The sequence below is a fragment of the Callorhinus ursinus genome, unplaced genomic scaffold (genome assembly GCF_003265705.2).
Source record: "Callorhinus ursinus isolate GAN/ISIS: 27379988/994484 unplaced genomic scaffold, GSC_fseal_2.0 scaffold6, whole genome shotgun sequence".
NCBI classification, from domain to species: domain Eukaryota; kingdom Metazoa; phylum Chordata; class Mammalia; order Carnivora; family Otariidae; genus Callorhinus; species Callorhinus ursinus.
In genome coordinates, this window is record NW_027397068.1 from 11,183,697 (window position 1) to 11,198,036 (window position 14,340).

The window sequence follows — 14,340 nt, forward strand, 5'->3', positions numbered from 1 at the left end:
ACACTCAACACTAAATGGCACCCCCCTCAGGTGGAAAATCAGCCTGGGCAAGAGCAGGGGAGGGAGCACTAACAGACTTATGTGGCAATCCTCTTGAGGAGCCTTTGACAGGGGCCACTCCACTAACCCCTCACACACTTGGACAGGTCGGTAATGGAGGCAATGCCACAAAATGTAAATCTTGCCAACCTACTTGGCAGTTGCAATGCTCTCCTCCATTCCCCAAGAGCCCCCTGCCTCATAGTTAAATGGATAAAAGAACAGAACTAAAAAGAACTTGCTGATTTTGTTCTCCCAAGAGTGGTCATGACAGTTGCTCATCTTACTTTAAGTTCTTTTTCAAGGGGGGAACGAAGTTCCACAATTTTGGTTTGGACCCGGTCCAAGAATTGCTTGTAATAATAGTACAGATTCCACAGAACACTGCAAAGTGAATCTGGAAGAAATGAAAAGAAAACAAAAACACCACATTTGCTGCATGTGCTACCTGCTGCACCTGTGGGCTCCACATTTCAGTGATGCTCCCTCCTCAGTACTTTGAGACCCTGAGATTACAGCACAACATTTCACAGGTCATCAGGGAGCCTATGTCTAGCAGTTCCCAGAGACGCAGGCAGGCCGTCAACACTATCCCATTTTTTCATTTCAGCTTGTACTGGATTTTGTCGCACTTTTGTTCTTAAAGATGGTGTACTCACATGTTCCACTAAACACAATTTCAAACCCTTTCTCGGAATCTTATTGTAAAGTAAGCAGAAACTGAGCCTGTTGTAAAAGATGGCCTATTAACAGGCTCACCCTGACTGCTCATTCACATACAACCTACAGTCCTAGTTTCATTTCATCCAAATAGGTGTGGTCCGGGACAGTAATTGACAGCGTTTTATGTGCAGTTACTTGATACGGAGCAGAGCTCTCACCAGAGCAAAGGATCTAATTATGGCCTGGACCAAACAAAAACTTATCAGGACATCTAACACTGTCTAGACAGAAAGATATACAGCCTCAACACACTGATTTCCAAGATCTGCATGTGGCAACTTACCTCAGGCAGAGTCCACTAGTCAGGATTTCATTTATAACCAGTTTGTACTTTAATGTTGTTCTCTGTATCTAATGTGTATCACTTTAAAGTAAAACATGATTAAAAGTGTCTCATTTAAAACCTGGTATGCAGGGGCGCCTGGGTGGCTCAGTCAGTTAAGGAGTCTGACTCGGTTTCAGCTCAGGTCATGATCTCATTGGTTGTGGGATCGAGCCCCACATAACACCCCGTACTCAGTGTAGAGTCAATTCTCTGTCTCTGCCCCCCACCTCGCCCCACACACTCTCTCTCTCAAATAAATAAAATCTTTCTATAAGTAAATAAGAAAGACCTGGTATGCAACAAGATACCTATCTTATGGAGAATTCAAAGCCTAACCCATTTAAACAATGCAGTGTAAAAGTATTAAAAAAAAAATACATACACACACACACCCCTCCCTCCTTACCCTTTCCTTCAACTTGAGGCATTAACAAGACATGACAATGGAAAACCAGTAACATCTGAAGTCGTACGTGGAATTCTCCCAGTGATGATCCTTCAATAAATGCTTGTAACGTGCTGACCAGCAACATCAGGGTCATCTGTTTGTCATCTTTAGAGATTCAAAGAAGAAAACATATATACCTGCAACCATCACTCCATATTCATAACATGCACGTAATCTATTATGGGATACATTGAGGGATGGCAGGCAAGTAGAGACCACAAAGTGAAACTCTGAAGCAAGGACCACAGGTAAATTCCAAGCTGTTATAAAAACAGCTGCACTCAGGATATGTGTTAAATGCACTCACAGCAAATTATGAAACTGAATTATAAGGTGTTTATTTTAAGCATGAAATGAAAACACTCTTAACTCAAGTATGTCAACTAGTACCTAAGAAGAGAAATCTTCATTTTGACTAGTCTCTTGTATACACAGAATAAGGAAACCTCATCTTACGACTAGCTTTCTAGAATGTGGACAAGTCACTGAGGAACACCACCAAGTCTAACGATGCACCCCCATGTAAAAGCAGTGGTGCCAGGAGACATGGGAAGAGGTAAACCCCACACTCTGCAGCACTCTACAATTAGCCTGCAACTTCTAACTATGCAGGGAATTTATGGACAGTGTTACCTTCCTGCTCTTCTGTTTGTTCCTGCATGTGCTTCTCAAGCATCTGGTAGATGGAGAACCAGTGCTTGGTGGATTTCTCAGTATGGCGCTTCATGGTATTATCCAAACTCAGAGACCAGCAGCTGAAACATGAGAGAAGAGGCCAAGCAGGCATTTAAGGAAGAAACCCATTTGAAAGATCTGAAACCACTGAAGTAGAAGCTAAACGTTCACTATTCTCTCCTCCCAAGTGGAAATGGAGAAGACATCTGGTTTGCTGCCTTGGGAAGGTATGCTGTTGTCTGCTCTCTACAGAGGTCATTTTAATGCTCTGCTTTTAATTCTGTGATTAATAACTGAAAAGCACATTCTCAGTCTTACCACATAAATTCTGCAGAAACAAACTATCAAATGTCCCTATAGCATAAATTCGGGAGGGGAAGGGAAGTGACAGATTAACACTTACTTCAGTTCCAGTTTACGCCAACGAATGATCATCTGACTGACTAAATCGAGATGTTTCCGCAGAGATAGAGCTCGACTCGCATTCTCCTCCCAATCCTAAAAAGCAAAGATAAAATTTACTGTGGCCATTATTCAATCCCTTAATCACCTTGCGCCCTCAGGAATATCTTGGACTTTTTGTCCATGAGTGAAGACCAATGGGCCCCTAAATAACTTTTATGCCAATTTACCAATAGCAACGAGTTTACATCCAGTGTATCAAGGTTCAGGTTGCTTCTGGTCACCTAACAGGACTTCAGTAGAGCCAAATTTAGGCAAAAAGCAAAGGATTTAGGGAGATGAGTCTGAATTGCTATTGTTAGACATGTGACCCCCTCCAAAGTGCAGAGCGCTAATGTGATAATTAGAGAAGCACCAGATACTTCAGAGGCTGTGAGAGGACAGAGGGGGATGACATGTGCAGGCATGGGGCTAGGCTGAAAGCCCACCAGGAAGCCGGGCCGAAGGAGCCCTCAGTACCAGCAGATGCTGCACCCCACCCTTGAGAACAGGGGAGGCAAATCCCTCACATGCCCCATAGGCAATGGCTTCACCTGTAATGATCTGACCCCATGCCAGAAAAACCAAGGAAGCTTATCCCTCTCTCCAACCCAAACTGTAACTTTCTGTCCCTCTAATAATAACTCTGCCACAAGACAATCTTTTTTTCAATTGACTACAAACTAAAACGAGGAAGAGAGAGAATTATCTCACCTGTGCCTTAGCCAGGAGGATCTCTAAGCCATTCAGGAACTTTGAGATGGGACTGGAAAGTGGGAAACTACGAATTCTATCTATCACAACCAGCAGCTGCAGAAAATAAATAAAAATTAAAAAAACAAAAAATAAAATAAATTAAAAAATAAATTTAATTCAAAAATTAAATTAAGAAAAGAAAAGAAAAAGAAAAAGGAAAAAGATCTAGGTATCTCCGTGGGAATATCAATCATCCAAAGTCACAGGGTACTGAACAGCGACCTGATGAAAGTTTTATGCAAAGTCCCTGCTACACAAGCACCTGTGAAAGCCATGGAGGAAACTTCCAGGACTGTGGATCTAAGATAAACACTTTATCTGCATTACTCTAGAAAAGACACGGAGTTTGGGAAGATAATTATTATTATTTTTTTTTAGTAATCTCTACAGCCAACGTGGGGTTCGAACTCACAACCTAGAGATGAAGAGTCACATGCTCTTCCGACTGAGCCAGCCAGGTGCCCCAAGATAATCTCTCTTAACCACTCTCTGTTATAAGAATTATTACAAAATTGGCTGAAGACTACAAGTGAGGTCTGAGTTAAAACTGCCAATCTTGAAAAAGCGAGGCCTTTGCTAATATACATAGGTATCTGAATAAACCAAGCAATACAACAGCATTTTAACATGTGGACAGCAAACTCTGACCAACAAATAAAATTAGTAGAATCCCAGACATCATTTATACAACAGCAGTACAAACTGGTATGTCCATCCTACAGTGAGTAGTGTCCCACTTGAAGTGGGGTTCTGTGAACCTTTGTTTATATATTGAAATGTGCACATGAATGCCTCCTGGAGACGGCAGAGACCGTATCCTCAGGGCTCGCTCCTCACCAGCTTCCCTACCTGTTCAAGGGCCGGGTGTTCTGGCCAATCCTGCAGCAGCTGAATAACAGCCTCCGAGAAACCTTGAAGCACAGGTTGACAATGCCTTGCTTCTGGGACATTGGGGTGCTGGTAGAAGTCATAGGGCCCATCAGGCTTCACCATCAGATCTGAGATTGCCTCACTAAAGAGAGTGTTATGGGAGAGGGTGCAGGCCAAGAGTTGGCTGCCCAAGAGGTGGTCATTCAGCTCAGCTCCTAGGAAGTTAACAGCATCATAGTAAAGTCAGTGAACTCAGTAGGCTGAGCTATCAGGTAACATAGATGACAAAAACATGCTCAGCAATAATGAACTACTGGAACTAATGAAGAGATTTCAATGCCATTCACGCCCAAAGCAACATGGGCCTAGACAACTAGGACCCTAATATCAAAGGAATATCATCAAATCTGCCAAGCTTCTCAGAAATACAGAGGAACTCATACACTTGGCTGTCATCGAGAAGCTACAGAGTTTGGTTTGATGGATTGTTTCCTGGCTTTTGTGGCTGTCTTGGTAGGCAGAAAGGAAATTTAAAGCCTCCTTTCTAATAGCAAGGAATAATTCATGAGATCATACAGGAAACTGAATCAAATGAAATTCTGTAAGAATTTCTGAGTTCCCAGGTTGCTCCTAGGAATACGTGATTTGAAAAGCACCGAAGCTATTAGAGGCAAATTAGAAATAATACTGAGGAACAAAACCATCTAAACTAAGTCCATATCCTTATTTTTTTAATCCCTTCACCCCAAAGTATTCAAATGATAAAAACCCACTATTGCAGATTTTTAAACCAAGTTTTTTGAAGGAGCTTGAGTCTCTTAAGCAAAGGAAACTCCCTCCATAAGGAATTTAGCAAAAAACAGGGAGGTAATGATTTGAATTGTTCCAGAAGTAGCAATCACATTTATTCATTTTCATTTCCCAAGAGTATAACAAAAGTAAACTGTCATACCCATCAGAGGGTAGAAGTGTGTCACAAGAGATGCCCCAGTTTGATAGCAGGACAGAAACAGGCCAAGGTAATGCTTTGTCTCATGTGGCGGCAGAGTCTGTTGGTACCAGAGGGACCGAGCAAAGCTGAGGCACAGCTGCTGGTGAATCAGCATCACAGCTTGCATGGAGCTCTGGGACAGGAGGGCAGGGTCTGTGGCTGTTCCCTCTTCTTGCCCATCCGAAGTTCCCTTCTCTTCCAGTGTTGGTTCTACCAGAATATCTGCAAAATCCTGTCAATAACATTAGAGCAAATGAACTTCTAAAAATCAAAATCCAGTTCTAAGTCAAAAGAAAGGGGCAAAGATGGAGCGTGAACATCAAGAAAATGAAGTAGTGACTCACATAAAGATGTAGTAAAAAGGATGATTACAAAACCAGTCAAAGGTAACACAGGTGGTATCAAGGGAAATTATTCCCAAACAAACCCTGTTACCAACCACCCGACCTTTTCATGATGTGGGAACTGCTTTCTGAACTCCCGTTCTTCCTCCTCTTCCTCACTCAGGGCTGTCCTGGAGTTCCTGCTCCTGTATCTGTAAAGGCTGCTTTCCTGCTCGGCCTTCTCTTGGGCTATGCGTTCCTGTTCATCCCACTCATTGATAATTTCCTGAAAAGTTACACATTTGGAAGGAAACTTGTTTGTCTTTGCTGAGGTGCTTAAATGAACAAAGCAAAACTTGTTATCTCTTAATTTCTCATGATAACAAAAGTACCATGGTTCAAAAACAAGTAAATGTCAACTTCCAAGAAACTAAATCCCAGGTAATAGAGAGCAAATAAACTTTTCAAACTGTATTCCTGCAGCAACCCATTTTCTGAATTCCCCCTTGATGTACTGCTACTTTTTCACAGGTGTAGAAACTTGCTACTGTAGAGTTAATGCCACTGGAACTTCCTGTCAGGAGTTAATGATGTTTTATACTAAGGACAGGCTCTGGGTAGGCAATGTGGGGGTTGTGATTCAGACTGCACTTGGCTAACAACTCAAGCAGCTGGCCCAGAAGTTCAGGAAAGGGAAACATGGGTTGGGGGCAGGGTGGTTGCAGGGCACCAATCAGACAAAACTAGGCTATGCCTTATCAGACACTTCTTACATCCCCAGTAACTCTAAGATTTTAAGTCCTTAAGTTGGCAAAAACTATAAACAGTACTGATAAGAACTGAGGAAATGAGTATCCACCATTCAGGAAATCTGTATTAAAAACCTAAGTGGTTAATCTTCATTCCAGCAATTCTGCTTTCTAGAATTTGTACCCAAAGACCTAGGTATAAGACTATTTATGGTGATGGTGGTGGTGATGTTTTCCAAGGTAGTAAAAAGACTACAAATATTAAGTGTCCAATGATGTGACGCCTGGGTGGTTCAGTTGGTTAAACATCTGCCTTCAGCTCAGGTCATGATCCCAGAGTCCTGGGATCGAGTCCTGCATCGAGCTCCTTGCTCAGCGGGGAGCCCGCTTCTCCCTCTCCCACTCCCCCTGCTTGTGTTCTCTCTCTCTCCCTGACAAATAAATAAATAAAATCTTTAAAGAAAAAAAAAGTAAGTGTCCAATGATAAGAAATTAGTTAAGTGTCTTAGAGCATAGCCATATATAATAGAAAACTAGGCAGCCATTCAATATGATGCAGGTAAAGAATACCGTAATTATGGAGGAAAATAATCACTAAATGCTGTTAAGTTTTTTAAAGCAAAGTATAAAACGGGATGGACTTTAACAGTGGTTTGCAGAACTCTAGCAACTTAAAGACCAGTCTCAGAGACCATGGAGGTGACAGAATTGTCCTCAATTAAAGCACATCTTTTATCTATTACATATTGGGAAACTAGTATAAGGCTTTTATTTTAAAAAGAGTTCTACAGCTAAAAAACAAAAATTTATAAACCACTGGGACAAATGACTTAAATTTATAATGTCATAGACATACATGTACAGATACATGTATACAAATAAACCCAGAATGGGACGCACTTTTAACAGTTTTACAGCTTATTTAAGTGGTAAAATCTAGTAAGTTTCGTTTATATTTATTCTTTTAATTATATAAATTGAGAACAAATTATTTTCATTGGTAAGAGGAAAAAAGATTTTCTTAATAAGTTGATACTATTACCTGGCAAAAACCACCATAAATAAAGTCAAAAGACAACAAACTAGGGGAAAATATTTGCAGTGTGTATCACAGATAAAGAGCTAACTTCACTGATTTTTTCTAATCTCTTAAAAACTGAGGGACAAAGACCCCCAAAACTGACAGTTGAATAGGAGACAGAAAGGAAGATACTAGATCCCACTGTCCAACCACATGGCTCTTTCTACACAGGATATTGCTTTATGTCCTGCAGATGCCCCTCTTGTGCTCCCAGCTCCCTGCAGCAGGAGGCCAGGGCTGGACCCCCAGAAATGGGCTTACCTGGCATACATGTCTGAAGAGCTGCAGGGCCCTCTGGTCCAGCTCTCCCTTGCACAGCACATGGGAGCGCAGGTAAAGGAGGGCATTCATCAGCAGCTGCTCTCGGGTGGGGCAAGGTCTCTGGCCCTTGCCTTCCAGCTCCTTTCCTCCTGAGCGCTTGAGGAGCAACTTTCCAAGGCCTCGAAGAACCTCCTCTGACTTCACTGAGCATAAAGCATCTGCATGAGCATAGTAAGTGGGGAAGGTGGGACCCACCGATGGAAAAGCCAACAGGGATGTGGCCAGGGTGCCCAGCCTGTCTGCACAGACCACACTGCCTTGGAATGAAGCGTAGACCTCAGATGCCACCAGCCTCATGCCATGCTGCAACTGCAGGATGGATGCTTGCAGTGGGGCCACAGAGTCTGGATACAGGGCATACTCCTCGGCCAGCCGCTTCCTGAACTGGTGGTGGGATTGCTGCCAGGAAGCTTCCTCCTTCAGAAGGGTCTGGGCCATCTGGGCAGACCGAGGCCCATCCATGTGGAGTGCCTGCAGGAGCCGTGTGAGCAGATCCTGAACAGCAGGGACCTTGGCAATGCTGGTGACATAGTGGTGGATCTCCTGCACCAGTGACTCGTAGGTAGGCACCTGGGGTCTAAAGGCCTGCTTCTTTGACAGGCTGCAGATTAAGTTCTCCAGATGATCAATTCTTTGGCGAAGTAGTCTAAAGGCAAATTAACACAATATGCAAATTCTGTCAGGTGAAAAACAGCAAATCTAGCAAAAACAGCAAAAGTCTAGCTCAGGAAAACAGAATGAAGGCATATCAGCTGCTGAGGAATGATATGAAGAAAATACTGACAATTGTAATATAAATGAATAATACAGAGAGATCATTTATCACACACCACACATGGTGGTAAGCAATGTAGATGCGTATTTCGTCAAAGTCTAATCACAATTCACTTAGGTAGTTGCTATGATCCTCCTCTTAGAGACATGGACTCTGAGGCTCAAAGGCATTAAGTGATCTCCTTAAAGTCTAAAGCCAAAGGACAGGAACTGGACTGAAATGCAGACCTACTACACTACACAATATTTACCAAGACAACAAACCCACACAGTGCACGTCATCAGACCCAACTTCTATCATGCTGAAAATAAGTTCTGGTTTCAACCCACCTGGCCCTATGTGAATCCTGCCCCTCCTTTCAGAGTATTAATTTTTCCTGACTATAACCATGGTTTTAGGATCTAATTGCTAATGTAGAGACATGTATTATCACTTCTAACATTGCAATTACACTGCAAAGGTCAACCTCAAAATGTCTTTAAAAAACAAAAACAAAAAAACAGCACAACACAATTACTCTGCTGTTACCTGATGTGAGGATGAGAGTAACGGATAATGACTTCATTTTCCAGGTCTGTTCCAGTCAGTAGCTGGGACGAGAGGTTTCGGGTCTTCCACTCATACTGCAGCTGGTGTAACTAAGAGAAAGGGAAGAAGATGGTCTGCCATGCCCAGCTATGACCATGTCCAGGAGGACAATGCCCTGGGGAAGGGTAGAGCAACTGGATGGAAGGAACCTGGGCTCTTGAATGACCCAAGAGCAGGGGTTTTTGCTCCATTAACCTGGATCACTCACCTTAGAGCTATTAGGTAAAAGAAACTATCTTATTCACACCACTGAACTTCTAGGACTCTGCTATAGCAGCTTAGTCTTTACCAACTCATATACTAGTTCCATATTTTGAAGAAGGAAAATTATATCACTATCTTTATGTATTCAGTTCCTCAGTTTGGTTAGAAGTTCAACTATTAAGGGATGCCACTTAATCTAAATTTACTTGATTCTTGAATTTTAGATAACAAACACCCAAACTTTAGAACCTGAGGAGTACCATACCATATCTAAAAGAAATTATCCAAGTCCAAATATTCAAAATTTAGTTCAGGTAGAGGGAGTATGGATAGGAGAGATACCACTAGTTCTCTGGCAGTGCCTCAGGTGTTTGACTGTTGTGACCTCTGTCTACTGCAGCCTATTGGCAAATGCATTAGAAGCTTAGGAAGGGCCCCTCCAAGTACCTAAGCTTACTTAGAGGAACTCTCAAAGAGGAAAATGCAGTCTTTAGACCATACTCCTGGGATGTCACAGAGCAGCCTATGCAAAATCATCCCTCTGATGCTCTGAGCATCCAAAAAGCAATAAAAGGAGTAACATACTAAGCAAACCCACCCAGTGAGGGATGGAGCTCGTGCTCCAAACTCTCACTCCTCCATACCTCTTCCTTAGCATACTTGAGCTTGTATTCTCTCTTCACTGCAGGGTCAAAGCGTGCCTGTGGAAGCCATGTCTGAATCTGGAGCAAGCCAAGGCTCACCCAGAGGCTCCCACGGCGGGCTGGCTCAGGAAGGTCCCGTTTACTGTCCCCTTCCCCAAACAAGTGGCGCAGGGAGGTGAGCAAGAGGCATAGCAGCTCTTTGGGCAGGGCCTCCTGCCCGGCCATGTCCCCAAGAGTCTGGCCCACATGCTGGAAGGCCTGGCTGTCCCTGAGCAATAGCTGCTCACAGTTCTGCATGTACTCCTGTCGCCGGGGCTCAGGAAGCAGCTCTGCCAAACCTGTCAGGTGCCGGCACAGCACAAGCCCCTGGAGCTGTGAATCCGTGCATCTGTAGAGATAAGGAAGCATTTAAGGTCTTGTACTACATCAAACAGCATTCCTTTCTCACATTATCATTCTCTCAGAAAATGAAACGGCAGACTGCACTGCCAATAGCTAAAGGTGAATTTCTCTTCTCAAGTTATCTTACATGCTTTTCCAAGCACCACTCTATCACAATAAGCTTAAAATTGACAGAGGCACTGGCCAGCTCATAATAGCCTGTCATGGGCTAAAAACCTGCTGATCCAGCCAGAAAATGTATTTGCCTTCACCCACCAAAACTAGCTTCTACAGAAACAAGTTCTGAGTTTTCTGCTACATGCTCTGTAGGAAAGACAGACCTCTACAATCTACGGGGGGCGGGTGGGGGAGCATGTAAGAATACCTGAACTCTGCGACTGAAAGCATAGCCATGTTGGTCCAAAGCACCAGGCTGATGTCTCGGAGCTGCAGGGCTCTCTCAACCCACTCTCCCAGGGTGACATGTGAGGAGGACAGGATGGGAAAGCCACTCACATCCCAGGGACTTGCTTTGCAGCTGTTGGTCAAGACTTCAAAGCAGCACTTGGAGAATACAGCTCTACTGAGACTGCCAGGGCCCTGATGGATGGAGAGAGGTCGTGTATCTTTTAGAAATTAACTAAAAGGATTTCAACAAGCAGCACTGAACACTTCAGAGGGAAGAAAGAAAGTAAGAGAAGGAGGTCCAGGTTGCTAGGACCAGGTAAACCTCAACCAGAGTGCAGACTGGGGTCAGGTGTTAGTAGGCTTTAAAGAAACAGACTCCATTCTCAAAGAATGAGGAGCAATTGGTGCTTTACTACTGCAAGAAAATCCCTCCCACCGGGGCATCAAGAAGACCATTCTTGTAGTAGAGCTAGGGGCACACTGCAGGAAGGAGAGACTTGGGAAGCAGGGGAAAGAGTAAGAAGATCAATGTTAAAGAGTCAGGGACAAAGGGGCACATGGGTAGCGCAGTTGGTTAAGTGTCTGCCTTATGTTCAGGTCATGATCCCAGGTTCCTGGGATCGAGCCCCACGTCAGTCTCCCTGCTCAGTGAGAGTCTGCTTCTCCTCCTATTTGTGCTCTCTTGCTCATACTCTCTCTCTCTAATAAAAAAAAAATCTCTTAAAAAAAAAGAAAAGAGTCAGGGACAAAGTTTGGCAAACCTGTGCTTCTTGGACTATTCATCTGAGACACACTAATAGCTGTCCACAGCGAAGGATTAGGTGGTTAAATACATAAAATGGGAAACACTGTATACTCTGCAACTCTTGGGGAATCCGTAAGATTTATCACTAAAGGCTTTGAGAAACGTGTTACAATAAAGAAATCAATTTTGAGGGGTGCCTGGCTGGGCTCAGTCAGAAGAGTATGCGACTCTTGATCTCAGAGTCATGAGCTGGAACCCCATGTTGGCTATAGAGGTTAAAAAATTTTTTTAATTAAAAATATCAATTTTGATACAGCAAGAGAAGAGTCCAAAACAAAGCCATGAACATCTGTGGGAATAAGGTATGACAAAGGTGGCATTTCAAATGAGAGTGGAAAGGATGAATTAATAAAACATGGTGTTGTTATACTGCTTTTGGATATACTGTTTGTATAAAATATTTGTATACCTACCTCACAAAACAAGATATCCAGATGTAACTGATGATTTAAATATAAAACAAAACAAACATATGCAAGGAAATATGGGCAAATGGTTTTTAACTCCAGGGATAGTAAAGAAAGACTTTTTTTAAAAGCATGACACCAAAGCCAGAAAATAGAAAGGGGCCAGAGTATTTGAAAAGAAAACATTATAAAACTTGAGAGACAAGAGAACAGTAGAAATATATTTCCAACCATATGGTGGGTAAAAGTTTAATATCCATAATAAAGAGATCTTCAATAAGAAAATGATGATAAATTCAAATTTTGTTTTTTTACCAAATGAGCAATAAACGACTGAATAATGCAGAGAAGGAAACATTATATATATGTGTAAAGATGTTTAATCCCCCCAAAATAATCAGGAGTACAAATTCAAATGAGATTTTTAAAACTGAATAATTGGCAATACTTAAAAATGGTGATAATAGCTAGTGTGTCAAGGATATGAAGAAACAGGTTCTTATAGATAAAATAAGTGAAATTGTGCTCTAGTCCTAAGTCTTCCTGTGATCATCCAGGACTTTGTGACTTCCCCCTTTACTAGCTCCTAGGATGTTTAAAAAAGTAAACATACCCTGATGTTTATAGCAGCATTATCAACAATAGACAAATTATGGAAAGAGCCCAAATGTCCATCGACTGATAAATGGATAAATTAGATGTGAAGGGTGTGTGTGTGTGTGTGTGTATCACAGGAATATTACTCAGCCATAAAAGAAGAATGAAATCTTGCCATTTCCAATGACATGGATGGAACTAGAGAGTATTATGCTAAGTGAAATAAGTCAGTCAGAGAAAGACAAATACTATATAATTTCACTCATATGTGGAATTTAAGAAACAAATGAACATGGAGGGGGAAAGAGAGGCAAAAAAGAAACAGACAAGTATAGAGGACAAACTGATGGTTACTGGAGGGAAAGTTGAGGGGGGGATGGGTTAAACAGGTGATGGGTATTAAGGACTGCACTTGTGATGAACATCAGGTGTTGTATGTAAGTGATGAATCACTAAATTCTACACCCGAAACTAATATTACTCTGTATGTTAACTAACTGGAATTTTAAAAACTTGGCCGGGGTGGGGCAGGGTGGTAAAAAACAAAACCATCTGCCTAGACATTCTGAGAATAGCCATAAATTTCTTTAACTGTGCAGACATTCTGACCAAGGATTAAATTCCAGTTCTTGTAACATATCCACAGAAATGCTAGGACAAATAGACAAAGATTTACACAACAGTAGTTGATGCAGGTATGCTTGTTATAGGAAGAGGAGAAATAAAGGCAAGAAATCTCGACATTTATGAATAAGTAAGTAATTAAATAAATTCCAGCACATTAGAACAATGGAATGCCTTAAAAAGAATAAGCTGGAATGACATGTTTCCATGACCTATTATGTGAACAAAGAAAGCGATCTTATGTTTGTTTACATATACATTTAATACAAAATATATGTAAAACAAGATACAGAGCAAAGAGTGATTATTTCTACAGAATTCTATCTATGCAAAGTTGATCCTTGAACACAAGGGGTTGGGGTGCCAACCCTCCCACGCAATAAAAAAATCCACATATTTAATGGTTAACTCCCCAAAAACTTATGTACAGTACAGAAGAACAAGACACGACAGGTTTTCTCATCCCCAAAGTTAGCAAAGTTGGACCCTCGAGTGGTATCTGCTACTTGCTCCTCCCCAAGAATGCAGAATCTCCTTGCATGTAGAGTCCAGAGAAAGGCAAAGAACCAGGAAAGGGAGAGCACCTTTACTCACCTTTCCAGGTCACTTGCTCCACCTGACCCCTGCTGTATGGTTCTAACAGTTTCTGCTTACAGGAAATGCTGGCAAGCAGTGAGCCAGGGGCCACTATCCCTGCGGTATTAACTGCCTGCCTCGGACTTTCAGCACCATGGACAACACCCCCTCCCCCGTCCCCTGTCCCCTCTGCCACCAAGAATCCTGCTTAGCACTTACCCTGTCCCCTGGTGTTTTTCTAGACTCCTCACCTCGGAGAGTCATCATTCTGTGGTCCTTTGCCAACTCTGCCAATGACAGGCCCTGCCACTTCAGTGAGACCCCCCACCCTGCCAGTCCCTTTAACCTGTCTCAGTTCAATACCTCAATGAACCGAGCTTTGCACAGGTAGTGGGATGAGGAGTGCCAGAATCAGGTCAGAGAGCTGCTGTTCCAGCCTTCCCTGCATCTTTCCTCTACCCTCCCTTTGCTTCTAGGCATTTGGCAACTTCTACCTTACTTTTCAATACAATATAAAATACATATTACCTGAGAAAAATCCATGTGTAAGTGACCCTGTGCAGTTCAAACCTTGTGTTGTTCAAGGGTC

At 42.5% G+C, this 14,340-nt stretch overlaps 1 protein-coding gene across 2 annotated transcripts in view; it reads right to left on the reverse strand.

The window, feature by feature from the left end:
• The window catches only part of MDN1 (midasin AAA ATPase 1), a 158,028-nt gene that overhangs the window by 38,528 nt on the left and 105,160 nt on the right, over window positions 1–14,340 (reverse strand). For both annotated transcript variants that reach the window (XM_073893610.1, XM_025862627.2), the window contains exons 60-71: window positions 10,720–10,934; window positions 9,954–10,341; window positions 9,046–9,155; window positions 7,683–8,388; window positions 5,716–5,877; window positions 5,230–5,500; window positions 4,257–4,492; window positions 3,366–3,461; window positions 2,614–2,708; window positions 2,169–2,290; window positions 1,494–1,640; window positions 327–436 (exon numbers count right to left, since the gene is read on the reverse strand). In XM_073893610.1, the coding sequence (XP_073749711.1) occupies window positions 327–436; window positions 1,494–1,640; window positions 2,169–2,290; window positions 2,614–2,708; window positions 3,366–3,461; window positions 4,257–4,492; window positions 5,230–5,500; window positions 5,716–5,877; window positions 7,683–8,388; window positions 9,046–9,155; window positions 9,954–10,341; window positions 10,720–10,934 (2,658 nt within the window). The remainder of the gene's footprint in view (window positions 1–326; window positions 437–1,493; window positions 1,641–2,168; window positions 2,291–2,613; window positions 2,709–3,365; window positions 3,462–4,256; window positions 4,493–5,229; window positions 5,501–5,715; window positions 5,878–7,682; window positions 8,389–9,045; window positions 9,156–9,953; window positions 10,342–10,719; window positions 10,935–14,340) is intronic.